This window comes from Bos indicus x Bos taurus, unplaced genomic scaffold, assembly GCF_003369695.1.
Source record: "Bos indicus x Bos taurus breed Angus x Brahman F1 hybrid unplaced genomic scaffold, Bos_hybrid_MaternalHap_v2.0 tig00001087_arrow_arrow_obj, whole genome shotgun sequence".
Lineage (NCBI taxonomy): Eukaryota > Metazoa > Chordata > Mammalia > Artiodactyla > Bovidae > Bos > Bos indicus x Bos taurus.
This window is the reverse complement of record NW_020867364.1, coordinates 88,288-115,874: the sequence shown is the minus strand read 5'-3', so window position 1 is coordinate 115,874 and position 27,587 is coordinate 88,288. Positions and strand designations below refer to the sequence as shown.

At 44.8% G+C, this 27,587-nt stretch overlaps 1 protein-coding gene across 1 annotated transcript; it reads right to left on the bottom strand.

Moving 5' to 3' along the window:
• Positions 1–26,830, bottom strand: LOC113888701 (adhesion G protein-coupled receptor E2-like; the record flags this gene model as incomplete). The annotated part of the gene is made up of 13 exons (XM_027535728.1): positions 26,800–26,830; positions 12,463–12,516; positions 12,031–12,150; positions 11,336–11,491; positions 6,172–6,318; positions 6,039–6,085; positions 5,848–5,925; positions 5,271–5,448; positions 3,095–3,202; positions 2,692–2,912; positions 2,322–2,501; positions 511–708; positions 1–236 (listed from the first exon to the last, which is right to left on the bottom strand). Coding segments are annotated over exons 1-13 (1,754 nt in total), but the record flags the coding sequence as incomplete, so codon positions are not given.
• Positions 26,831–27,587: the final 757 nt, after the last annotated feature.

Sequence of the window (27,587 nt, the reverse complement as noted above, 5' to 3'; positions counted from 1 at the left end):
CTGGTGGAAGTCCCATAAAGATGAGGCCTGGATGCTGCAGAAATGGCCACAATCACAGCAGGGACTCCGTAGCCAACAGGGAACATGGCCTTCTTCATGAACCTGTTGATACCGGAGTAGTTGACCACCGTCAGGTTGCGTGCAGAGAGGAAGAGGTGCAGGCCCACCAGCAGCATCCAGGTGAAGGAGGCCAGGTAGAGATAGTGTAAGGCACCTGCAATGATGGCGCACAGCACCTGCGGGAGGAGGAAGGTGTCACGAGGAGGGACTGTCAGGGTGGAGCATGGCCCCGGTACTTCTATAACTTTCCACTAGGGAGAACTTTGATGTATATGAAGAAGTTGTCAACAGAGTGTTTGTCTTCTAGTCATGGCAGTCAATGTGAGACTGGTTATTTACCAATTTAACCTTACCTGAAACCCAAGTCATTTTATTAAAGTGTCCAAAGCAGTGTGGCTCCATAAACTCAGAATCCCCTGGGGGAGGAGTATTTTGGAAAAGTATACGAACCTTGCTCTCAGTTCTGTCGATGGCTGTGAGGAAGAGCAGGTGGGCCAGGAAGAGGCAGAGTGAGAGCTGCAGGTGGAGCGAGGTGCTGGTGTTCTGGATGGCTTTGCACAGCAGGAAGGTGAGGGCCGCCAGGAGGAGGCAGAGCAGAGAGAGGCTCAGCCCCATGTAGGTGATCACAGTCAGTGCGGAATCCTCCTCCTGGGACCCAGCAGAGAGGGGACCACAGTCACGCTTTCCTGCTCTGGGTAATGACCCTCCCACCATTTTTCTTTTTAGAAATAGAAAAATCAGAATAGAAGACCTAGATAGACTTGGTATATTTGTGGATAGCTTTCTCCAGCTTCTGAATGTTAGAATTTTATGGGATCTGAATGATGAATTCTGTCCCTGGAAGGACAGAGGGACAGGAGAATCTTTAGTCAAGAACAAACTCTGGAACTCACAAGGGTTTATTTTCCTATAGACTTTTGTGCATGACTCAGCCTCCCAGTTACCACAGTAGGTACACAGAGGCATGAAACTTCATGCTGAACACCACCCTCCATCCCCACCATGTGATGGTGTGTGATAGAGTCTGTACCTGAGACTCTCTGTCCAGGTATTAACCACCTGCCTTGGACACGACTCACCCATCCCTGAAATATCCATTCTTAGAAGGGAACTAATGATTATAGATTAGAACTGAACCCTTTATGGAGGACGTCTACTATATTTTGACAATGGTGGTAGCATAAAATTCATATTTTCTGCAGCCCCTGAGCACCCTGTTGTGAAGACCCCTGGGGTAAACGGAATTTTAATTTGGCAACCACAGCCTCATCTCCATCTTCTGCTCTATGTTCAGTCAAGAGCCAACCCAGGTGCTGCTGTGAAGAGAGTGTTGCAGGTGAAATTCAAGCCCTCCATCAACTGACTTAGAGAGTTTATCCTGGTTGGACCTGTTGTAACCAGAAGAGCCTTCAGAAGAGGTAGGCTCTTCTTGGATAAAATGATTCAGAGTTTGAGAGAGTTCTGACATGAGGGAGTTTCTGCTGCTGATCTCCATACAGATTCACTGGTGCACTGTGAGAGGTCCCAGAGGAGAATTAGGACCAGAAAGAAGGGTGAGCACTGAAGAATTGATGCTTTTGAATAGTGGTGCTGTAGAAGACTGCTGAGAGTCCCTTGGACAGCAAAGAGATCAAACCAGTCAGTCCTAAAGGAAATCAACCCTGAATATTCATTGGAAGGACTGAGCTGAAGCTCCAATACTTTGGCCCCTGATGCACACAGAGTCCACTCATTGGAGAAGACCCTGATGCTGGGAAAGAATGAAGGCAAAAGGAGAACGGGACAGCAGAGGATGGGATGGTTGGGTGGCATCAATGCCTTAGTGGATATGAATCTGAGTAAAATCTGGGAGATACTGAAGGACAGGGGAACCTGTCCTGCTATAGTATATGGGGTCGCAAGGTGTGGGACATGACTTAGCAACTGAACAACAGCAACAGATGAGAAGGAATGCAGGCAGCCATGGGAACTGAGCCTGGTTCTCTGCTGCCAGAGATAAAGAAAACACTACCTCAATCCTACTAACACCAGGAACTGAAATCTGCCATAAATCAGGGAGTTAAGGGACGACCCCAATTTTCTGATGAAAGGTTTATAAGACTTGTAGGAACCTGAACAGAAAGCTCATCTGAACCACGGCTATTTGCTAACTTGCAGAAACTATGAGATAGTAATAAATCTATGTTTCTAAAGCTGCTGTGTGTGGGGGAATTTGTTACACAGCAGTAGCCCTTGGATGCTGCCTGTGTGAGAGTTCTCACCTGAACACTGTAGTGGGCCATGAGGACAGCAAAGATGCTGAGGTGGCTGCACTGGCAGGTGGTGCTGTTGTCTCTGGTGCTGGTCACCCAGCAGCCTCTGGTGTCCCAATGGCCACTTCCATTCTGGCCATGCTCCCAATACACACAGTGCACCTTCTCTCTTGGCCCAGGGGTCACTGACTGTGTTAACAGGAAGAGGAAGTGGGTGTGAGTTCGGGGTTCTGTTGCTCAGAAATGCTGACCCAAAGCTAGCTTGTGAAGGGCTTTCCTAAACAGTTTATGCACCCATGGCACAGCCCCCTGAAGCCCAAGGCTGGGCCCAGGACTCAGGCCTGTTCCACACCCACCACTCCATCCTATCTGGACTCACATGTTGGAAGACAAAGGTGACTGGGGACCTGAGGTTCTCAGTGTCCTTGTTGGTGATAAAGGCAGATATGACATCCGACAGCAGGATGTGGGAGGTTTCCTGCAGCAAACCCCTGTGTGTCTCATGTAGAGTTGTCAGTTCCTCAGCATCCAGGACCAGAGGGGCCTCCGCCAGGAATCTGTCCATCCCTGGAGTGGACAGGAGGCCCACCACAGCAAGACCTGCAGGACAAGGCTAAGGTTGACATCTTGCAGTGTCTGAAAGGACCTCTTCTTCTACAGATGGACTCTTTCCTTTTGCCCCACCATACCCCATAATTCCCTTTAAACTTCAATATCCCATTTGTCATATCCTTGGGCATCTTGACACACAGTGAAGACTTACCCACTGTCTCAGCCATTACCTGAGTCACCAGAATCACGCACTGCATCCCAGGTCAGCATCATCTTTGTCTGTTTCTGAATCAAGGTGATATTCCTGTAGCTTGGCGCCTGCACCTCCAGTGACAGTTCTATGAATTGTGGGAGTTAGATTAGTAATTGTGATTGTTTTGATGACTATAACACCATGCTGTTCAGTTGCTAAGTCGTGTCCAACTCTTTGCAACCTCGTGGACTGTTTCATGTCAGGCTCCCAGTGCTTCACTAACCCATGGAGTTTGATCAAATTCATGTCCATTGAGTCAGTGATTTCTATCTAACCATCTCATGCTGTGCTGCCTCTTTCTCCTTTTGCTTTGAATCTGTCCCAGCATCAGGGTCTTTTTCAATGAGACACAGATATACTATATGTGTTTATATAGTATATCTGTTTAATTATTATGATGGAGAATTCTTGGCCATTTAGTGGTTAGAACTTGGGCTTTCACTGTGGTGACCTGGGTTCAGTCCCTGGTCAGGGAATTAAGATCCTGCATGCTGCATGCCATGGCCAAAAGAAAAAAAAAATAGGCAAAAGGACTTGAGTAGATAGACATATTTCCAAGAAAGGTACAAAAATGCTCAACAATGACATAAAAAAAATTAAACATCCTTAGGTACTAGAGAAATGCAGATTAAACCGTGATGCAATCTCTCCTGACAGCTACTAGAATGGCTATAATGACAGAAAAAAAAAAAAAAAAAAAGGAAGCAACAGGTGTCACTGACAATAAGGAGACTGGAACTCTTGTACCTTGCTGTTGACAATGGAAAATGGAAAAATAGCCGCTTTGCAAAAATAGGTAGTTTCTCAAAAAGTTGAAAGTAGAACTACTGCATAACTCAGCAATACCACTCCTAGCTTTTAATTCATTTGTGACTCAAATGAATTAAAATAGATGTTCAAGCCAATACCTATACATCAATATGCACAGTAACACTGTTCACAATAGTCAAAAGGTAGAAACAACCCAAATATTTATAGGAAATATAATATATATATTTCTATTTATAGGAACTATCCAGGATGGAAATCCATAGGGACAGAAAACCAATAACTGATTGCCAGGGCTGAAGGAAAGGAGAAATTTGTGACTGTTTAGTGGACAGAGAATACCTTTGCGATTATGAAAATGTTTTAGAAATAGAGGTGAAGGTTATACACCTCTGTGAATACACTACTACATGTCTCCAAATTGTACACTCTGGTTAAAATGGTGAATTTATATTAAGTGCATTTCAACTTAATAAAACAAATCAGACTTAAATAGCAAATAATACTAAATTTATACACTTCCAAATTTAATACCTTGTTTTCTTTTGAAAAGACAGTGAAAGTATTAGTGACTCTTGTCTGACTCTTCGCAATCCCATGGACTGTAGCCCACCAGACTCTTCTGTCCTTGGAATTCTCCAGGCAGGAGTACTGGGAGTGGATTGCCTCTTCCTTCTTTAGGGGATATTACTGACCCAGGGATTGAACCCAGGTATCCTGCATTGCAGGCAGATTCTTTACCATCTGAGACAGCAGGTGGTCTTGTTTTGAAGCCATTTATATTTTATCATAAATTCTTCAGTATAATTATTTCCTTTGCTGACACTTCATTTTACAATGAAAGTTTAGTTTTTCATTTATTTTTAACCTCTTTTTCTCTCTGTTTTTCACTGAAGTGCAATTGAACTAGAATATTATAATAGTTTCAGGTGTATGATACAATGATTTGATATTATCATACATTACAACATGATCAGCACACTAACTCTAGTTACCACTCATTTCCATATATTATTGACTACATTCCCTATGCTGAACATCATTGGTGGTGGTTTAGTCACTACGTCATGTCTGACTTCTGCAAACCCCTGGACTGTAGCCCTCCAGGGTCTTCTGTCCATGGATTCCCCATGCAAGAATACTGGAGCAGGTTGCCATTTCCTTCCCCAGATTCTGTACCTTACATCCTTTTATTTATTTCACAACTACAAGTTTGTACCTATTAATCCCTCTCAACGATTTTGCCCTTAACCTTTTATTTTAATTTGTTTATGACTTAAAGGGAGATATAGGCATGGTCACTTTGCTCTAGTGGGATTGGAAGAGCAAGGAGGCAGGGAACAAGCGAAGCAGGAACCTGCGGTCAGACTCAGGTACTGACTTACCTATGCCTGCAGATGAATTGAAGGTAAATGACCCTTTAGGCAGTGCCTTGCTCACCCCTCTCAGGACATTTTCCAGGCCAAAGAGCAGGTTAGGGACCACAAAGTGCTGCTCTGAGAAGGGCAGGGTTTTCAGGTCCCCGGGGGTCTCCAGCAAATCACCCGTCTCCTGTACGAGGTCCTGGGGGGATGGGGACACAAAGCCAGTAGCCCATGCATCTGAGAGGCCGTATGAAGTTATGACCCAGTCACAGAGAACAGACTAAAGAGACTGTCTGGGTGATACAGGTGGTACTGGATGGGATTCCCTGGGTGATTTTTGCCCCTTCAATCCAGCCACTCAGAGGTCAAACTTTTTCATTAGTGTCAAGGATGATGTAAACCCAATATCCAGAAATAGGGAAAGGAAAGGGCATTAGTAGATGTGCCATGGTGTTCAGTAGTCACTACACGTGTCCACTGTTCCCACCCACCCTGTGGGAGAGTGCACCATTGTTGCTGGGGTGTCCCTTTCCAGATCAAATTTTCCCAAGGCTTCTATGGGATGCTTCTGCCTGCCTCCCTTGGGTCTGGCCCTTACCCCAACAGTGTTCAGGACAGAGGCTGAACTGAAGTTTCTGCCCAGATCCTGGATTCTGTTCAAGAAGTGAGAGAGCGCCTAGGGGAGAAGACAAGGTGGTCAGAGAGCCTCATGTGAGTGTGGGAGCTTGGGGGAAATGAACGGGCTTTGCAAAGAGATTTCCTGCTGCCTGTCCCTTTGGGGCCACTCACCTGGCTCTTGATTCCAGAGGGAGCAGTCCAGGTGGGGAAGGAGATCTCTGCAGGGGACAGGTGAGCAACTCATTAGGTGTGGCAGTGTCTGTGTTTGCTGTGGGTGGGTCTTAGATCAGGGCAGGACAGGTACCTTTACAGATGGTGTTCATTTGCTTATACCATAATCCAGGTTTAGGCTCCCAACCTTGCCGGCAGTGGCACCTGTATGAACCCACAGTGTTGACACAGACGGTGGAGTTGTGACACTGATGCTGCCCGGAGCTGCACTCATCCACATCTGGGGACAAGAAGGAGGGGGTCAGACTTTGCCTCAGTCCTGTGAGGCCCCTGTCTTCCTTGTGCCCCTCTTTTTTCCCATATTAGTTCCCCAGGAGGTGACGCCACCTCCTAGAATCAAGGACAGCACATCCTTGAGTAGTGGATGCTGTGAAAATATATATAGGAAGTGTGTAGAGTTCTGACAGACAGCAGATGAGACAAGTACAGCTTGTGAAAATACTGACATATCCTCTTTCCAGTTGGTAATTCGCTGTTGCCTGGGGTCCCTGGGAGCCTTCTGCTTGGTATCCCAGCTCCTTCTCTAGGACCCCCACACCCCTCCAAGATCTTTTCACATTTAGCCTCAAAATGCATAACACCTTACACAGCAGGGGACCCCCAGTGATCTTTCTGTTTGGTTTGTGTGGGTACCAATGAGTATATAATTAGATGTTTTGAGTGAGGGTCTCCAAGAGTGTAGCCCCTGAGCTCTAAACCTTTAAACAATCTAAACAGACTGTGCTGTTTGGGCCATTGGATCGGCTTCCAGCCAGTGCGACAGCAGCACTCAAAGCTGCCCATGGAGTTGAGGCAGTGGGCGGAGCTGTGGCATGGGTTTCTCCCAGACGTGCATTCATTCACATCTGAGGAAAAACCCAGATCAGAGCTACCCACCTTCACTCACTGCACCCATTCTTCAAGCCCCTTCTCAGATTTCTTAGCACTGCGCTCTGAGGACACCCTCTGTCTGCAAGTTACTTGGCCTGCTGGGTTACAAATGTGTGATAGCATTTTCTAATGCAAAAGTTCCATAAGCTCAGATCTTCCCTGCAGGGTGGATGGGGACAACTTTGTGGGTGCGGGTGTAATCTCATACCAAGCTGAATCCTTTCATGTCTGGTGCAGGAGGCTCTGTGGGCTTCTAACCAGGGAGGTTGTAGCACTGATCATGACCACGTGTGATGTGGTGGGTGAGGGGGAGGCACCACTGCCATCTGGAGCTGCATCCCTGCCTTTATTAGAACAGAACCCAGAGGACCAGTCCAGTGCAGCCCAGGTCTCCTAGCTCCTCACTGTGCTGAGGACACAGCTCTCCTCATAGTGCTGCTGCCTCTTCATTGCCAAAGTTTGTCATGGCAGCTTCCCTTAAGATGACTCCAGCTGGGACATTGTTCCTATTTTTAAGAAGAAAAATGAGGCGAAGATAGAAACTGAGTCATGGAAGCTCGACTTCCCCATCAAGGCTCTTACTCACATTCTCTTTAGTCCTGGACCGAGGTTCCCCCTCTAAAAACCAGAGGTGACACCTCCCTCTGCTCGAATGTAGCAGATGCGGAAGGGGTGAGGTCTGGGGATGTTCTTGGGGGGCAGGGAACTCTACAAAGAAACCCCAGGCCCAGAAGGCTCTGCTGTCTCCCTGGTCTGTGGTGGGACCATTTGAGGAGGTGATCCTTGGACAGGGCCCCAGCAGGCCCTTGGTGTCACAGGAGCCTGAGTCTCGTCTCCATCATTCTTGGGGTCCCTGAACCACCTCAGCTCCTTCCCCAGCTCCAGGCCTGCCTCACACTGTCTTCCGAGGGTCTACATGTGCAATGCCTCTGGTCCTCTGGGGTGAACTCCAAGCCGGGTGGGCGCTGGCAGGTGTAGCTGCCCTCGGTGTTGATGCAGACGCTGAGGTCTTTACAGACTCGGGGTCTGTGCTGACATTCGTCCACGTCTGCAAGGGGAAGGAGAGTGTGATGGATACCTGCTGCTGTGGACAGCCTTCTGGTCTGGATGTCAGCCACGTTTCTCAGCATAGAAGCATCTAGAAGGGCCTGCTCTCTCTTCTTTGGTGAGTGGGGGCCTCTCCTCATTCAGATTGAATTATGCTATGGATGAGCATGGTGACCCGGAAGTTCTGTTGTCTAGAAGTGACCATAAGTGGCCCAGTTACCCAATCTGCTATCTCTGACTTCGTGAGCCTCCCGGGGAATAACCCAGCTGGGATGGGGGCATCACAGCTGCCCGTGTCCAAGGCTAAAGATTTGGACAAAGGCCTGGGTGGGTCTTCTTCGTAACTGAGTACAGCTTTGTTCCTTGAGCAGGGCCCATCTTGGTTCCCAGTGATGCACTTTGTTCTGACTTCCCCAGGGCAATGCTGCCACTGAGTTCTCCTTGGATCCTGCTGACCCTGGCAGGACAGCGCTTTTCCATTCATGCTAACTCTGAGACTCCAGCTCTGTGGACATGGATGAAGACCCACCCCTGAGTCATGCAGCTCAACGATGAGGCTTGTGGGCAGTTGCATAGAAAATGAAAGTGAAAGTGAAGTCGTTCAGTCATGTCCGACTCTTTGCGACCCTGTGGACTAGCCCACCAGGCCCCTCTGTCCATGGGATTCTCCAGGCAAGAATACTGGAGTGGGTTGCCATTTCCTTCTCCAGGGGATTTTCCCAACCCAGGGATCAAACCCAGGTCTCCTGCATTGCAGGCAGATGCTTTAACCTCTGAGCTACCAGGGAAGCTCAGTGGGCACCAGGCTGTGCTGGACATTGGGTTTGTTGTCTGGATAGTCAGCTTTAGGGCTGTGAAGGTGCCTTTATCTGATTCCCATGAAGGCATACCCCAGACTTGCAGGAAGTGATGAGAATCCACAGCTGAGCAAGGCTCATGATGGGCGAGGGCTGGGTGGCTGGAGCAGGGAGAAGGTGCTCATGGGTGAAGGGTGGCAGGTGTTTCTGCCATCTTGACACTTGGCCTCCCACTAGAGATGTGGACATGTGCACACTGCTGGGTGGGGCTCAGCCTCCACCTTCTGTCCTCACATGGTCTGGGTCATTGTGCAGTCTGGGTTGACCTCCTTAGTAGAGGGTCAGACCGGAGGAAATGGTCCCTGGTGACAGCTTATCACTGAGACCAGATGGAAAACCTCTTCATTTACCTGATTCTTCCAGTGAGTTGGGGGTTGATGTCATCCTGCCACACCCCTGACACAACATCCTCCCAGGCCGCAGTCATCAGAGCTACCTCAGGCCCATGAACTGAAATTATGGGAGAGGGTCAGGTGGAACCTTGTGTGGGGAAATAAATGGAAGCTGAGCAGTTGAGATGTTGCATCAGGGTGCCAGGAGACATCTTCTCCAGGCAGTTTGCCGGCAGGGTCAGTGATGGGTGGGGACTCAAGGAATGGGGAGCATTCCTTGAGTCTTCCTCCTCTCACATTTCTGGATGGGGCCCCAGAGTCCACCATGACCCAGGGTCTCAGAAGCCCCAGTGGGCGCAGGTCTTCTCCCAGACAGCACTAACAGTGGCAATGAGGACAGATAGTGTTATGAAACACACGGTGCTGTGACCACACTGAATATCTTGAATGTCACTCCCTCTTTTGTTTTAAGAAGATAAGAGGCCATGTGACAGTGGGATGTTCTGAACATCCAGAAGAGACCCTTTGCAGAGGTTCTGAGTCTTGGGGTTCAGAGAGGGTTGGGAGACTAGACAGGCACACAGGACAGCCATCTGATGCCTGGAAAAGTTGAACAAGGAGCCCAGGGACCCAGCCCAGGTCTTCTTCTCATGGCAGACCTCATGGCCTGAACATGGATGGAGATGTACTTGGGTGCAGTGAGGGCTAGAATGCTGAGGTGGGGAGTGTAAGACAATCCAGCTGAGCCTGTCACAGATCTAGGTCTTCAGGCAGAAGGTTTTGATGCAAACCAGCAGGTGGCTCTCTCCCTGTCATCCACCTTGAGGTCTGTTGAGGTCCCCTCCCACATCAGTCTTCTACATCTCTGTCTCTGGAGGGTCTCACAACAATGGGTGAGCAGCCCCCTTAGTGCAGACATACTGAGTGTGATCAATGATCACCATGTGCAGTTGTGCAGGTTGCTTACTGCACAAGAGTATCTGGCCAATGAGGCAAATTGAGGGTGGAAAGTCAACTCAGTCTCCATTCCCCAAACACACAGTAGGCCTGGAGATGAGGGACCATTACTAATTTACTGAAGGCTCTGTCTTCTGACCAGGTCATGAGTTCAAGCACAACAGCCACCCACCAAGGCTGCTATAGGCTAGCAGGGACTCCACACAGATGCAGGTCCCCTCTTCCCTCCCACTGGGGAGGCTTTGCTGCCCTCTGTCTGCAGGGCAGGAAGGAAGGGACTGGGCCCACAGTCGCTGGCTCTTCTCCCTGTAGCAGGGTGGTCAAAGAACCCTCTTCAGAGTCCTCTGTACCCTGAGCTCAGCATTCTTCTCACCTCCCACCTTCTCTCTCCTCCCCTCCTCACCCTCAGTATTCAGGTCTATCCCTCTTCATGGACCTTCTCTGGAGTCCTGTCTGACCCACTGCTGGCCCCTTGCCCCTTTCCCTACCTGCCTGCTCCCCCTGGAAGTGGGGCAAAGCCTGGTGATGTGTGGAGGCCATGCTCCTCCTGGTCCTGGTGAGGGAGTGGGCAGGACAGCTGCTCCTGAGCACCCACCTGGGGCAGAGCCCTCAGGGATGCCCATGATGGAAAGGGTATGTTAGATCATGATGACTATAATTTAAAATCCCAACAGCCATCAGTGTTTTGTGCTTTTTGACCTCATATACCTTTCCAGCAATTCTATGAGGTAAACATCATAATTCCTCCTGCCCCCATTTTTTATAGTCAGGTAAGCTGGGGCACAGAGAGAGGTGAATTAACTTGTCCAAGGTCACGTAGTGATCTTGGCAAAGTTGCTTTTGTTTTTATTTGTGCAAGATAGGGGTACTTAAAAGAAAACAGAAAATCACAATAATATTATCACATCTCCCATGTTAACAGTGATTTCTGAAAAAGAGTCCTGGCCAGTGTCACACATGCAGCTCTCAGGTGGCAAAGCCGGGACCTGGGTCCCTGGCTCGTACCATCTGCCTCTCTGTGCGGGTGGGACAGGTACCCATAAACTGTCCCAACTCAGACCTGGGTGCTACACCTGTAACCAAGGTCCTGTCCCCTGGATGCTTCAGAAATGACTCAGCATTTCGGCCCTGAAACGTCAAAAATGAGAGGCAGGAAATGCAGCCTCATTCTTACCTCGACATGTGTTCTCACTCTCATTCCTGAAGATTGTTGCCCCAGAAACAGGCTCATATCCTGGGCTGCATGTGCAGTAGTAGCCTCCTTCCAGGTTCTGGCAGTCTGCTGAAATTCCACAGTACACTGGTGAGGGCGGTCCACACTCATTGATGTCTGGAACACAACAGGGCAAAGGGTCACCTCCCAAAGATGTGTGTCCCCTCAAGACAGAGATCCCCATCCCCTACCTGACTCTGCAGCACTAGGCCTGATATGTAATCCATGTCTTTTTGGAACAATTTAGACTCTTGGTCAATACTGCTGAGTCTAGGATGCAGCTGGAACAAGCCATCCCTGAAGCTTGTGCAGTCAGCTCTGATCTTCCTAGCCCTCTGACTGGCAGCCCAGATAGGGACACAGTGGGCAGTGCTGAAGTGGGGAGTGGGTAGATGTTCTGCATCTCCCTCCTCAGTCCTGAAAGGACAAACTGAGGCTCAGACTCCAGACTCCTGAAGACCCAGCTCCTCTCCAGGAAGCCAGGATTATTCATGTCTCGTCTCTCCACCTTTGTATCATTTTGTTTTTCTTTTTTCTGTGCTTGACAGTTCTGAGGACAAAGCCTGAGGCACCCACCAAATATCCATGTCTCCCATGGGTACTGGGCTGTACCCCACATTCTCTGCATGTCCTGCCACCACCCCAAGTCTTCATACCATAACAGCTCTCCAAGGGGTCCGTGAAGATCTCCCCAGAAACAGAAATGAATCCTGGAGTGCAGCGGCAGGTGGTACCATTGACACATGAGGAGTTTGGAGGGCATTGCAGAGCGCAGGCTGTGGGGGGAAGAAGTGGGGATGGAGACCGTCATCAGAAGTTCCAGAGAATGAAAGAAAGCTATCATCTGGGGGTCCATGGGCAGAATGGAAGGAAGCATGAATGGGAGGAAGGGAGGGAGGAAGGGGAAGAGACAATGCTATCCAAGGGGAAGAGCTCAGAACACTCTGGGCATTTGGGTAGAAGAAACAACTTCTCTTGTTCCCAGAAAACCATTTCTGAACCTCACTTGAAAAATAAGTTTCCTTCTCTCCCTTGTCGGTGAGAGAACCCAGACCCTGGCATGCATTCTCCATTTTCCCTAGACTCACCTTTACTGTTCTGGGCTGTAGGTCCCATTGGAAACAGCAGCAGCACCAAGAGTCCTGGGGCAGAAAGACAGAGATGACAAACATAGGAAAATGGAGCTTCAATTTCAAGCCTTTCCATGTGGCCCCTGCCTCCTGGGGAGATGGTGGTGTCTCCGCTGCCCACCACTTTCCAGCAGCCTCCCCAAGGTTCCTGTGCTTTGCACAGAACTGAGGACTCTGCCTTTCCCCTGCATCTCCTGGGACTCCCCAAGGAATCAGTTACTGACAGGCACAGCCCTCATGGAACCTCAGGTGCTAGATGTAAAGGGACAGAGTATACACAGAGAGCTGATGACAAGGACACATCTTAGAAACCCCAAACTCTCCCAAATGAAGGTGCATATTTGAAGGAGGAAGAAAGTCCTCAGATTGGTGCCTTTGCCCATACTCAGGTTCTTGGTCCTCTGGCAGTGGCCGAAATCTCTCTGGATTTCTCTCCAGGATGGTTTCTTCTGTTGAAGTTACATGTTTCAGGACACATAGGAAGAGCATGGATATTGCGGTCCAAGTTTGGAGTTACACAGTCCAAGCCCTACCTCATGATGATGTCAGTAGGACATGGAACCCTGGGATCAGGAGAGGGTGAGGACAGGTAGATATGAGAACTAAGGTATCTGCAGGTAGATCCAGTCTGCCCTGGATAAGTGGCCTCTCTAGGTTCAGCAGCTGTGGCTGCTATGGTTCCCTGCAGATGAGCTCCTGGCCTTTCTGTAGTGCACTGAGGGCACAGCTCCTCTCCTTGATCTCAGTCCAGGCCTGAAATGAATCACTGACAGCAGTAGGCTTTGTGATATGAAACCACTGTGGGTGTAAAGGGATCAAGTCTACCTACAAACAGTACCCAGTCTGTCATCCCATCCAAGTGAGAAATTGAACCCTAAGAAAATCTTTTCAGAGCTGTGTGCCTTACAGGATCTTTCTTCTTAGGAAAGATAAAAAAGAATTCCTCCTCCAGGCTGTACTGCCACTTCAACACTGTTATGTGACAGAGGATCCTGGTGGAGAATGGATTTGAAGACCCAAGTCTGCATACAAACTTTCACTTGGTGGCCACTTGTCTTTGGAAATGTCACCTGTCCTTTGAAGCACAATTTCCCCAATGCAAAATGAGTTGTTCTTCAGTTGTTAAGTCGTGTCCAACTCTTTGTGGCCCCATAGACTGCAGCACATCAGGCTTCTCTGTCCTCCACTACCTCCCAGATTTTGCTCAAGCTCATGTCCCTTGAGTCAATGATGCTATCCAAACATCTCCTCTTCTATTGCCGCCTTCTCCTCATGCCCTCGATTTTCCCCAGCATCAGCATTTTTTTCCCCAGTGTGTCAGCTCTTTGCATCAGGTAGCCTAAGTATTGGAGCTTCAGCTTCAGCATCAGTCCTTTCAAAGAATATTCAGAGTTGATATTCTTTAGAACTGACTGGTTTGATCAAATGAGTGCAATGGTAGTAATAGCATAATAGCATGAGCTTTATTTCAGTTGTAGATGACTGAAGACTAATAAGGTTTAGTTGATATTATGGTTAATTTTATGTATCAATGTGGCTGGGCCGCTGTACCCACATATTTGGTCTCACACTATTCCAGATATTGCTGTGAAGGTTTTACATGAACTAGCATTGTTTGGCAGGAAAAATAATTTCTTTCATCTTTATCTTATAGTGGATCACAGTTGATTAACAATTTTGTGTTAGTTTCAGATGTATAGCAAAGAGATTCAATTATCGGATTAGATCAGATCAGATCAGTCGCTCAGTCGTGTCCGACTCTCTGCGACCTCATGAATCGCAGCACGCCAGGCCTTCCTGTCCATCATCAACTCCTGGAGTTCACTCAGACTTACGTCTATCGAGTCAGTGATGCCATCCAGCCATCTCATCCTCTGTCGTCCCCTTCTCCTGCCCTCAATCCCTCCCAGCATCAGAGTCTTTTCCAATGAGTCAACTCTTTGCATGAGGTGGCCAAAGTACTGGAGTTTCAGCTTTAGCATCATTCCTTCCAAAGAAATCCCAGGGCTGATCTCCTTCAGAATGGACTGGTTGGATCTCCTTGCAGTCCAAGGGACTCTCAAGAGTCTTCTCCAACACCACAGTTCAAAAGCATCAATTCTTCAGTGCTCAGCCTTCTTCACAGTCCAACTCTCACATCCATACATGACCACAGGAAAAACCATAGCCTTGACTAGACGAACCTTTGTTGGCAAAGTAATGTCTCTGCTTTTGAATATGCTATCTAGGTTGGTCATAACTTTCCTTCCAAGGAGTAAGCGTCTTTTAATTTCATGGCTGCAGTCACCATCTGCAGTGATTTTGGAGCCCAGAAAAATGAAATCTGACACTGTTTTCACTGTTTCCCCATCTATTTCCCATGAAGTGATGGGACCGGATGCGATGATCTTCGTTTTCTGAATGTGAGCTTTAAGCAAACTTTTTCACTCTCCACTTTCATTTTCTCAAGAGGCTTTTTAGTTCCTCTTCACTTTCTGTCATAAGGGTAGTGTCATCTGCATATCTGAGGTTATTGAGATTTCTCCCGGCAATCTTGATTCCAGCTTGTGTTTATTCCAGTCCAGTGTTTCTCATGATGTACTCTGCATATAAGTTAAATAAACAGGGTGACCATATACAGCCTTGACCTACTCCTTTTCCTATTGGAACCAGTCTGTTGTTCCATGTCCAGTTCTAACTGTTGCTTCCTGACCTGCATACAAATTGCTCAACAGGCCGATCAGGTGGTCTGGTATTCCCATCTCTTTCAGAATTTTCCACATTTTATTGTGATCCACACAGTCAAAGGCTTTGGCATAGTCAATAAAGCAGAAATGGATGTTTTTCTGGAACTTTCTTGCTTTTTCCATGATCCAGCAGATGTTGGCAATTTGATCTCTGGTTCCTCAGCCTTTTCTAAAACCAGCTTGAACATCAGGAAGTTCACGGTGCATATATTGCTGAAGCCTGGCTTGGAGAATTTTGAGCATTACTTTACTAGCATGTGAGATGAGTGCAATTGTGCGGTAGTTTGAGCATTCTTTGGCATTGCCTTTGGGATTGGAATGCAAACTGACCTTTTCCAGTCCTGTGGCCACTGCTGAGTTTCCCAAATTTGCTGGCATATTGAGTGCAGGACTTTCATAGCATCATCTTTCAGGATTTGGAATAGCTCAACTGGAATTCCATCACCTCCACTAGCTTTGTTCGTAGTGATGCTTTCTAAGGCCCACTTGACTTCACATTCCAGAATGTCTGGCTCTAGGTCAGTGATCACACCATCATGATTATCTGGGTCGTGAAGGTCTTTTTGTACAGTTCTTCTGTGTATTCTTGCCATCTCTTCTTAATATCTTCTGCTTCTGTTAGGTACATACCATTTCCTGTTGTTTATCGAGCTCATCTTTACATGAAATGTTCCTTTGGTATCTCTGATTTTCTTGAAGAGATCTCTAGTCTTTCCCGTTGTGTTGTTTTCCTCTATTTCTTTGCATTGATCGCTGAAGAAGGCTTTCTTATCTCTTACTGCTATTCTTTGGAACTCTGCATTCAGATGTTTATATCTTTCCTTTTCTCCTTTGCTTTTCGCTTCTCTTCATTATACATATACATATATCTATTCTTTTCCAAATTGTTTTTGCATTTAGGTTATTACAGGATATTGAATAGAGTTCCCTGTGCTATGCAATAGGTGCTTGTTGATTATCTATTTTAAATATAGAAGTGGGTACATGTGAATCCCAAACTCCCAATCTATCTCTCATCCCTCACTTCCCCCCTGTAATCATAAGCTTATTTTCTAAGTCAGTGAGTCTGTTTCTGATTTAAGATTTACATCAGTAGACTCTGAATAAACCACATTACCCTCCATAATTTAGGTGAACCTCATCCAATCAGTTGAAGGCCTAAGAGGAAAAAGAAAATTGACCTCCTTGAAGAAGAAAAAAAAGCTTCTGGTGACCCTCGAATGTGAGATGCAACATCAGATCATCCTGGGTTTCCAGTGTGCTGCTGGTTCTTGAGATTTTTGGACTTTCCAACCTCCACAACTTCATGAATCAGTTTCTTAAATAAAATCCTTTCTCACCTCTATAGATTCATCCTATTGGTTCTGTTCCTCTTGAGAACCTGGGCTAATATAGGTGGTAAAATGAGAAATCTTAGTTAAGTTTCACTAGGAATGTATTTCACCAACTTGGGACTTTCCTGGTAGTCCAGTGGGCAGGAATCTGCCTGCCAATGCAGGGGACACAAATTCAATTCCTGGTCTGGATTGTCCCACATGCTGCAGAACAACTTAACCCCATGAGCCACAGCCACACACATAGAGCCCATGCTCTGCAATGAGAAGCCACCAGAGTTTGGAGGAGAATGGGTTCATATAGATGTAAGGCTGAGTCCCTTTGCTGCCCACCTGAAACTATCATAACATTGTTAATCGGCTATGAAAAGTAAAAGTGAAAGTCGCTCAGTTGTGTCCAGCTCTTTGGACCCCATGGACTATACAGTCCATGGAATTGTTCAGGCCAGAATAGTAGAGTGGGTAGCCTTTCCCTTCTCCCGGGAATCTTCCCAACCTAGGGATCAAACCCAGGTCTCCCACATTGCTTGCGATTCTTTACCAGCTGAACCACAATGGAAGCCCAAGAATATTGGAGTAGCTAGCCTATCCCTTAATCAGCTATATGCCAATATGTAATACAAAGTTTTTTTTAAAAGAGAGAGTTGGGGGCGGTCCTAAGATGGTGGAGGAATAGGACAGCGAGACCACTTTCCCCCCCACAAATTCATGGAAAGAACATTTGAAGACTGAGCAAGTTCCACAAAACAACTTCTGAATGCTTGTAGAGGACATCAGTCACCAGAAAGGCAGCCCATTGTCTTTGAAAGGAGATGGGATGAAATATAAAAGATATGAGAGACAAGAGAGGTAGGGACGGAGATCTGTCCCAGGAAGGGAGTCTTAAAAAAGAGAGAAATTTCCAAACACCAGGAAACACTCTCACCTGCGGGTCTGTGGCAAGTCTTGGAATCTCATAGGGCAACATAAGTGCAAGGAAAACTAAATAAATACCTAATTAAACCCCACAGATTCCGTGCCTAACGGCAACTTCCAGTGGAAAAGCAGCCCAGATGCTAGCATCCACCGCTAGCAAGCGGGGGCTGGGCAGGGAGGCGAGGACTGCATTGCTTAGGGTAAGGACCTGGCCTGAATGCCCCAAGGACAATCTGAGGGAACTAACATAAGATATCAACCCAGACTGGGGGATAGCCAGAGAGAGAGAGAGAGAGAGAGAGAGAGAGAGAGAGAGAGAGAGAACTATCCCATGAAAAGCTCTAACCTAAGACACTGCCAGGCCTGCTCACAGAACAAAGGACTGAGCAGAGCTAGCCAGCTGTGGACTGGCCCATCCCCCGCAGGAGACAGGCAGGCAGGAGCAGCCAGAGCTGGAAGGGGGCAATCCTGGCTCCAAAGAGGCATCTCTACCAAACTGAAAGCAGGCTTCATTGCTAACCAAGACTTCTTGGGATTCTGGATGGTTGACATTCACCAGGAGGGTCATAGCCAGAGATCAGCTCCCCAGAAGAGACACACGGCACACCTGAGAAGGTGCACCCATTGTGCACCCAGAAAACTGAGTGGCTGGGATGGGGGAGGGGATAAGACGCACCCCCCACCTAGGGGTGACTGTGCTTGCCAAGCACCTGATCATCTGAGCTGCTTGGACATGGGAAGGGCACAGAATGCAGGCCCAACCCAGTCTGTGCCTTTGTGGAGTACCTGAGAACCTGAACCTGAGCGGCTTAAGCCTGGGAAGTGCACGCAACCCAGGGCCCACCTCAGACAGTCCCGGCAGAGAAATCTAGAGCCTGAGAAGTGTAGACCATGAAAGCACACACGCTGTGAGCAGAGGCAAACCCAGTGTGGCCGAGACACTGCGAGCACTCCCCACACATGCCAGTGATATTTGTTTGCAGTGTTCCTCCCTCCCCACAGCACAACTGAACAAGTGAGCCTAAAAAAGTGACCACCATCGCCCCCTTGTGTCAGGGCAGAAATTAGACACTGAAGAGGCCAGCAAACAGAAAAAGCTAAAATAAACAGAGGGAACCACTTTGGAAGTGACAGGTGCAAAAGATTAAAACCCTGTAGTTAGCACTGACTACATAGGAAGGTGCCTATAGATCTTGAGAAGTATAAGCTGGATCAAGGAACTATCTGAAAACGAATTGACCCCACACTGTCCGCAACAGCTCCAGAGAAATTCCTAGATATATTTTTACTATTATCATTTTTTAAATTAAAAATGTTAAAAAATTTTAAGTCTCTATTGCTCCTTTAATTTTCATTTTTATAACCTACTATTACCTTGAAAAAAAAAGACCCTATTTTTAAGCAAACTTCACATATATATTTTATTATTTTTGTGACTTTGTTCTGTTTTTTTAATATTGTATTTTTGAGAGTCTAGCCTCTACCCTAGATGTTTAATCTTTGCTTTTCGGTATTTGTTATCAATTTTGTAACTTTAAGAACCCAATCTTCAGTACCCAGTTTTACTTGGGAGCAAGATTACTAGCTTGCCTGATCTCTCCCCCTTTTGACTCTCCTTTTTCTCCACCAGGTTTCCTCTATCTCCTCCCTCCCCCTTTTCTTCTCTACCCAACTCTGTGAATCTCTTTGTGTGTTCCAGGCTGTGGAGAACACTTAGGGAACTGATTACTGGCTGGATCTCTCTCCTTTTGATTCTCCCTTTTATCCTCCTGGCCACCTCTGTCTCCTTTCTCCCTCGTCTCTTCTCTGTGTAACTCCATGAACATCTCTAAGCAGCCCAGACTGTGGAGAGCACATAGGGAAATGATTACTAGCTAGATTGCTCTCTCCTCTTTTGATCCCCCATCTTCTTCTCCTGGTCACCTTTATCTCCCTCCTCCCTCTTCTCTTCTCCATGTAACACTGTGAACCTCTCTGGGTGGCCCTCACTGTGGAGAAACTTTTCATCATTAACCAAGATGTTTTATCATTGGTGCTATAGAGATGGAGAAGTCTTGAGGCTACTGTAAGAATAAGACTGAAAACCAGAGGCAGGAGGCTTAAGTCCAAAACCTGAGAACACCAGAGAACTCCTGACTCCAGGGAACATTAATCGATAAGGGCTCATCAAAAGCCTCCATACCTACACTGAAACCAAGCATCACCCAAGAGCCAACCAGTTCCAGAGCAAGACATACCAAGCAAGCTCTCCAGCAACACAGGGACATAGCCCTGAACTTCAATATACAGGCTGCCCAAAGTCACACCAAACCCATAGATATCTCAAAACTCATTACTGGGCACTTCATTGCACTCCAGAGAGAAGAGATCCAGCTCCATCCACCAGAACACCGACACAAGATTTCCTAACCTAGAAACCTTGACAAGCCACCCTTCCAGCCCCACCCGCAGCAAGAAACTTCCACAATAAAGAGGAACCACAAACTGCCAGAATACGGAAAGGCCACCCAAAACAGAGCAATATAAACAAGATGCAAAGGCAGAGAAATACTCAGCAAGTAAAGGAACAGGATAAATGCCCACCAAACCAAACAAAAGAGGAAGAGATAGGATATCTACCTGACAAAGAATTCTGAATGATGATAGTAAAAATGATTCAAAATCTTGAAAACAAAATGTAGTTACAGATAAATAGCCTGGAGACAAGGATTGAAAAGGTGCAAGAAATGTTTAACAAGGGCCTAGAAGAAATAAAAAAGAGTCAATATATAATGAATAATGCAATAATGAGACCAAAAACACTCTGGAGGGAACCAAAAGTAGAATAACAGAGGCAGAAGATAGGATAAGTGAGGTAGAAGACAGAATGGGAGAAATAAATGAATCAGAGAGGAAAAAAGAAAAAAGAATTAAAAGAAATGAGGACAATCTCAGAGACCTCGAGGACAATGTTAAATGCCCCAACATTCGAATCATAGGAGTCCCAGAAGAAGAAGATGAAAAGAAAGACCATGAGAAAATGCTTGAGGAGATAATAGTTGAAAACGTCCCTAAAATGGGGAAGGAAATAATCACCTAAGTCCAAAAAACCCAGAGAGTCCCAAACAGGATAAACCCAAGACGAAACATCCCAAAACACATGTTAATCAAATTAACAAAGATCAAACATAAAGAACAAATATTAAAAGCAGCAAGGGAAAAACAACAAATAACACACAAGGGGATTCCCATAAGGATAACAGCTGATCTTTCAATAGAAACTCTTCAGGCCAGAAGGGAATGGCAGGACATACTTAAAGTGATGAAAGAGAAAAACCTACAACCCAAATTACTGTACCCAGCAAGGATCTCATTCAAATATGAAGGAGAAATCAAAAGCTTTACAGACAAGCAGAAGCTGAGAGAATTCAGCACCACCAAACCAGCTCTCCAACAAATGTTAAAGGATCTTCTCTAGACAGAAAACACAGAAAAGTGGATAAACTCGAACCCAAAACAACAAAGTAAATGGCAACTGGATCATACTTATCAATAATTACCTTAAACATAAAGTGGTTGAATGCCCCAACCAAAAGACAAAGACTGGCTAAATGGATACAAAAACAAGACCCCTATATATGCTGTCTACAAGAGACCCACCTCAAAACAAGGGAAACATACAGACTGAAAGTGAAAGGCTGAAAAAAGATATTTCATGCAATTGGAGACCAAAAAAAAAAAAAAAAAAAGCAGGAACAGCAACACTCATATCAGATAAAATACTCTTTGAAATAAAGGCTGTGAAAAGAGACAGAGAAGGATACTACATAATGATCAAAGGGTCAATCCAAGAAGAATATATAAAAATTATAAATATATATGCACCCAACATAGGAGCATCACATTATGTAAGGGAAATGCTAACAAGTAAAAAGGGGGAAATTAACAGTAACACAATAATCGTGGGAGACTTTAATACACCACTCACACCTATGGATAGATCAACTGAACAGAAAATTAACAAGGAAACACAAACTTTAAATGATACAATAGCCAGTTAGACATAATTGATATCTATAGGACATTTTACCCCAAGACAGTGAATTTCACCTTTTTCTTAAGTGCACATGGAACCTTCTCCAGGATTGATGACATCCTGGGCCATAAATCTAGCCTTGGTAAATTTAAAAAATTCAATCATTCCAAGCATCTTTTCTGACCACAATGCAGTAAGATTAAATGTCAATTACAGGGGAAAAGTTATTAAAAATTCCAACATATGGAGGCTGAACAACACGCTGCTGAATAACCAACAAATCACAGAAGAAATAAAAAGAGAAATCAAAACATGGATAAAAATGAATGAAAATGAAAACACAACAACTCAAAACCTATGGGACACTGTAAAAGCAGTGCTAAGGGGAAGGTTCATAGCAATACAAGCTTACCTCAATAAACAAGAAAAAAGTCAAACAAATAACCTAGCTCTACACCTAAAGTAATTAGAAAAGGAAGAAATGAAGAACCCCAGGGTTAGTAGAAGGAAAGAAATCTTAAAAACTAAGGTAGAAATAAATGCAAAAGAAACAAAGGAGACCACAGCAAAAATCAACAAAGCCAAGCTGGTCAGATTTTATTTTTCTGGGCTCCAAAATCACTACAGATGGTGGCTGCAGCCATGAAATTAAAAGACGCTTACTCCTTGGAAGGAAAATTATGACCAACTTAGATAGCATATTCAAAATCAGAGACATTACTTTGCCAACAAAGGTTCATCTAGTCAAGGCTATGGTTTTTCCTGTGGTCATGTATGGATGTGAGAGTTGGACTGTGAAGAAGGCTGAGCACAGAAGAATTGATGCTTTTAAACTGTGCTGTTGGAGAAGAGTCTTGAGAGTCCCTTGGACTGCAAGGAGATCCAACCAGTCCATTCTGAAGGAGATCAGCCCTGGGATTTCTTTGGAAGGAATGATGCTAAAGCTGAAACTCCAGTACTTTGGCCACCTCATGCGAAGAGTTGACTCATTGGAAAAGACTCTGATGCTGGGAGGGATTGGGGCAGGAGGAGAAGGGGACAACAGAGGATGAGATGGCTGGAAGGCATCACTGACTCGATGGACGTGAGTCTGAGTGAACTCCGGGAGTTGGTGATGGACAGGGAGGCCTGGCGTGCTGCGATTCATGGGGTCGCAAAGAGTTGGACACGACTGAGTGACTGATCTGATCTGAAGCTGGTTCTTTGAGAGCATAAATACAGTTGACAAACCATTAGACAGACTCATCAAGAAACAAAGGGAGAAGAGTGAAATCAACTAAATTAGAAATGAAAATGGAGAGATCATAACAGACAACACAAAAATACAAAGGATCATAAGAGAATACTATCAGCAACTATATACCAATAAAATGGAAAACTTGGAAGAAATGGACAAATTCTTAGAAAAGCACAACTTTCCAAAACTGAAACAGGAAGAAATAGAAAAATCTTAACAGATGCACCACAAGCACGGAAATTGAAACTGTAATCAGAAATCTTCCAGCAAACAAAAGCCCAGGACCAGACGGCTTCACAGCTGAATTTTACCAAAAATTTACGGAAGGGTTAAAGTGAAGAGGAACTAAAAAGCCTCTTGATGAAAGTGAAAGAGGAGAGTGAAAAAGTCGGCTTAAAGCTCAACATTCAGAAAACTAAGATCATGGCATCTGGTCCCATCACTTCATGGCAAATAGATGGGGAAACAGAAGAAACAGTGTCAGACTTTAATTTTTGGGCTCCAAAATCACTCCAGATGGTGATTGCAGCCATGAAATTAAAAGACGCTTACTCCTTGGAAGGAAAATCATGACCAAACTAGATAGCATATTAAAATGCAGAGACATTACTTTGCCAACAAAGGTCCATCTAGTCAAGGCTATGGTTTTTCCAGTGGTCATGTGTGGATGTGAGAGTTGGATTGTGAAGAAAGCTGAGGGCCGAAGAATTAATTCTTTTGAACTGTGGTGCTGGAGAAGACTCTTGAGAGTCCCTGGGACTGCAAGGAGATCCAACCAGTCCATTCTAAAGGAGATCAGTCCTGGGTGTTCATTGGAAGGACTGATGCTAAAGCTGAAACTCCAGAACTTTGGCCACCTCATGCAAAGAATTGACTCATTGGAAAAGACTCTGATGCTGGGAGGGATTGGGGGCAAGAAGAGAAGGGGACGACAGAGGATGAGATAGCTGGATGGCATTACCGACTCAGTGGACATGAGTTTGAGTGAACTCCGGCAGTTGGTGATGGACAGGGAGGCCTGGCTTTCTGCGATTCATGGGATTGCAGAGTCGGACATGACTGAGCAACTGAACTGAATTGAACTGAACACCTATCCTACTCAAACTCTTCCAGAAAATTGCAGGGGAATGTACACTTCCAAACTCATTCTATTAGGCCACCATCACCCTAATACCAAAACTTGACAAAGATGCCACAAAAAAGAAAACTACAGGCCAATATCACTGATGATCATAGATTCAAAAATCCTTAACAAAATTCTAGCAATCAGAATTCAACAACATATGAAAAAGATCATACATCATGACCAAGTGGGCTTTATCCCAGGGATACAAGGATTGTTTAATATCTGCAAATCAATGAATGTAATACACCACATTAACTAATTGTAAGATAAAAATCATATGATTATCTCAATAGATGCAAAGAAAGCCTTTGACAAAATTCAACATCCATTTATGATAAAAACTCTCCAGAAAACAGGAATAGAAAGAACATACCTCAACATAATAAAAGCTATATATGACAAACCCACAGCAAACATTATCCTCAATGGTGAAAAACTGTAAGCATTTCCCCTAAAGTTAGGAAAACAACAAGGGTGCCCACTCTCACCACTACTATTCAACATAGTTTTGGAAGTTTTGGCCACAGCAATCAGAGCAGAAAGAGAAATGGAAGGAATCCAAACTGGAAAAGAAGAAGTAAAACTCTCACTGTTTTCAGATGACATGATCCTTTACATAGAGAACCCTGAAGACTCCACCAGAAAATTACTAGAGCTAATCAATGAATATAGTAAAGTTGCAGGATATAAAACTAACACACAAAAATCCCTTGCATTCCTATACACTAACAATGAGACAACAGAAAGAGAAATTAAGGAAACAATTCCATTCACCATTGCAACAAAAAGAATTAAATACTTAGGAATATATCTATCTATAGAAATAAAAGATCTATGTATAGAAAACTATAAAACACTGGTGAAAGAAATCAAATAGGACATAAATAGATCGAGAAATAGACCATGTTCATGGATCAGAAGAATCAACATAGTGAAAATGAGTATATTACCCAAAGCAATCTGTAGATTCTATGCAATCCTTATCAAGCTACAAATGGTATTTTTCAGAGAACTAGAACAAATAATTTCACAATTTGTATGTAAATACAAGAAACCTCGAATAGCCAAAGCAATCTTGAGAAAGAAGAATGGAACTGGAGGAATCAACTTGCCTGACTTCAAAGCCACAGTCATCAAGACAGTATGGTACTGGCACAAAGACAGAAATATAGATCAATGGAACAAAATAGAAAGCCCAGAGATCAATCCACACACCTATGGACACCTTATCTTTGACAAAGGAGGCAAGAATATACAATGGATTAAAGACAATCTCTTTAACAGGTGGTGCTGGGAAAACTGGTCAACCACTTGTAAAAGAATGAAACTAGAAGACTTTCTAACACCATACACAAAAATAAACTCAAAATGGATTAAAGATATGAATGTAAGACCAGAAAATATACAACTCCTAGAGGAGAACATAGGCAAAACACTCTCCGACATACATCACAGCAGGATCCTCTATGACCCACCTCCCAGAATATTGGAAATAAAAGCAAAAATAAACAAATGGGACCTAATTAAACTTAAAAGCTTCTGCAGGACAAAGAATTAATCTCAAAAATATACAAGCAACTCCTGCAGCTCAATTCCAGAAAAATAAATGATCCAATCAAAAAATGGGCCAAAGAACTAAACAGACATCTCTCCAAAGAAGAAATACAGATGACTAACAAACACATGAGAAGATGCTCAACATCACTCATTATCAGAGAAATGCAAATCAAAACCACAATGAGGTACCATTTCATGCCAGTCAGAATGGCTGCTATCCAAAAGTCTACAAGCAATAATGCTGGAGAGGGAGTGGAGAAAAGGGAACCCTCTTACACTGTTGGTGGGAATCCAGACTAGTATGGCTAGTATGGAGAACAGTGTGGAGATTCCTTAAAAAACTAGAAATAGAACTGCCATATGACCCAGCAATCCCACTGCTGGGCACACACACCGAGGAAACCAGAATTGAAAGAGGCACATGTACCACAATGTTCATCACAGCACTGTTTATAATAGCCAGGATAAGGAGGCAACCTAGATGTTCATCAGCAGACGAATGGATAAGAAAACTGTGGTACATATACACAATGCAATATTACTCAGCCATTAAAAAGAATACATTTGAATCAGTTCTAATGAGGTGGATGAAACTGGAGCCTATTATACAGAGTGAAGTAAGGCAGAAAGAAAAACACCAATACAGTATACTAATGCATATAAATGGAATTTAGAAAGGTGGTAACGATAACCCGGTATGCGAGACAGAAGAAGAGACATAGATGTATAGAGCAGTCTTTTGGACTCTGTGGGAGAGGTTGAGGGTGGGATCATTTGCGAGAATGGCATTGAAACATGTATATTATCATATGTGAAATGGATCGCCAGTCCAGGTTCAATGCATGAGACAAGGTGCTCGGGGCTGGTGTACTGGGATGACCCAGAGGGATGGGATGGGGAGGGAGGTGGGAGGCGTGTTCAGGATGTGGAACACATGTACACCCATGGTGGATTCATGTCAATGTATGGCAAAACCACTATAATATTGTAAATTAATTAGCCTCCAATTAATGTAAATAAATTTATATTAAAAAAATAAAAGAGGGAGTTGCCAAAAAAATGAGAAGCCCTTGCACTGCAACCAAAAGGAGCCTCCATGCACAGCAAACAGAGAAAGCCCACATACAACAGCAGGACCCAGCACAACCAAAAATATAAATTAACTAACTAATTAAAAGTTTCACCAACCTTTTCCTTTGAGAACTTAACATAATTGAGTTAATACCCTCTTAAATTTCCTTCCCTGCTTTCCTTTGTAAAGATAGTGGGAAAACCAGAAATAAAGCAAAAGCTTTTAAAAGTAAAGAATAGAGGAAATTCTCAAACTGGACAATGAGTCTCGGACAGCTTTAGTTGTCTAAATCCATCGTTATAATTCTACTTACCTGGAAGCAAACTTAGATACTTTTTTCTCATGGTGCAGAGTGCAGAAAGCCCAGCCACAGAAGATGTCTTATCTTTCTCTGTGTGTCGGGGAGGGACTTCTGGCTTTCAGTATGACTTCTGCTTTTCATGGGGCTCATCCACGTGGCGCTAGTGGTAAAGAACCTATCTGCCAATACAGGAGACTCAAGAGACATGGGTTTGATAGCTGTGTTGGGAAGATCCCCCGGACGAGGGCATGGTGATCCACTCCAGTATTCTTGCCTGGAGAATCTTGTGGACAGAGGAGCCTGGCAGGCTACGGCCCATAGGGTCACAAAGAGTCAGAGATGACTGAAACGACTTAGCGCACATGCATGCTGCTTTTCATTACTTAACAGGAAATCACTGGCCTGGATGTTTCTTCCTCCTGTTTTGCCTGATGATTACATCTCTGAAATTTCTAAGCATTTGCATAACATTACTGGTATTTATAGTGCAAGACTCTTCAAAAGTGGTCTTTATATTGTTTTGATATATGAAGACCTATATCAAACATGAAGACTCATTTTACTGGTCTTTTTGCATGTATGAGGACCTTGGTTCAGAGTGAATAGAATTATTTATTTGCTATATATTAACAGATTAAAAAATATTTTTGTGTACACATTTAGTTTTATTGTAACCAAGCAACTTGTACACTTTTAACGTTTAAAACTGAGCATTATCTTTACTTTCCAGTGAAACAAAAAGAAAAGTTTAAGAATAAACAGGAGCAAAATTACAATAGAGAACTTTGATAGCAAATAAG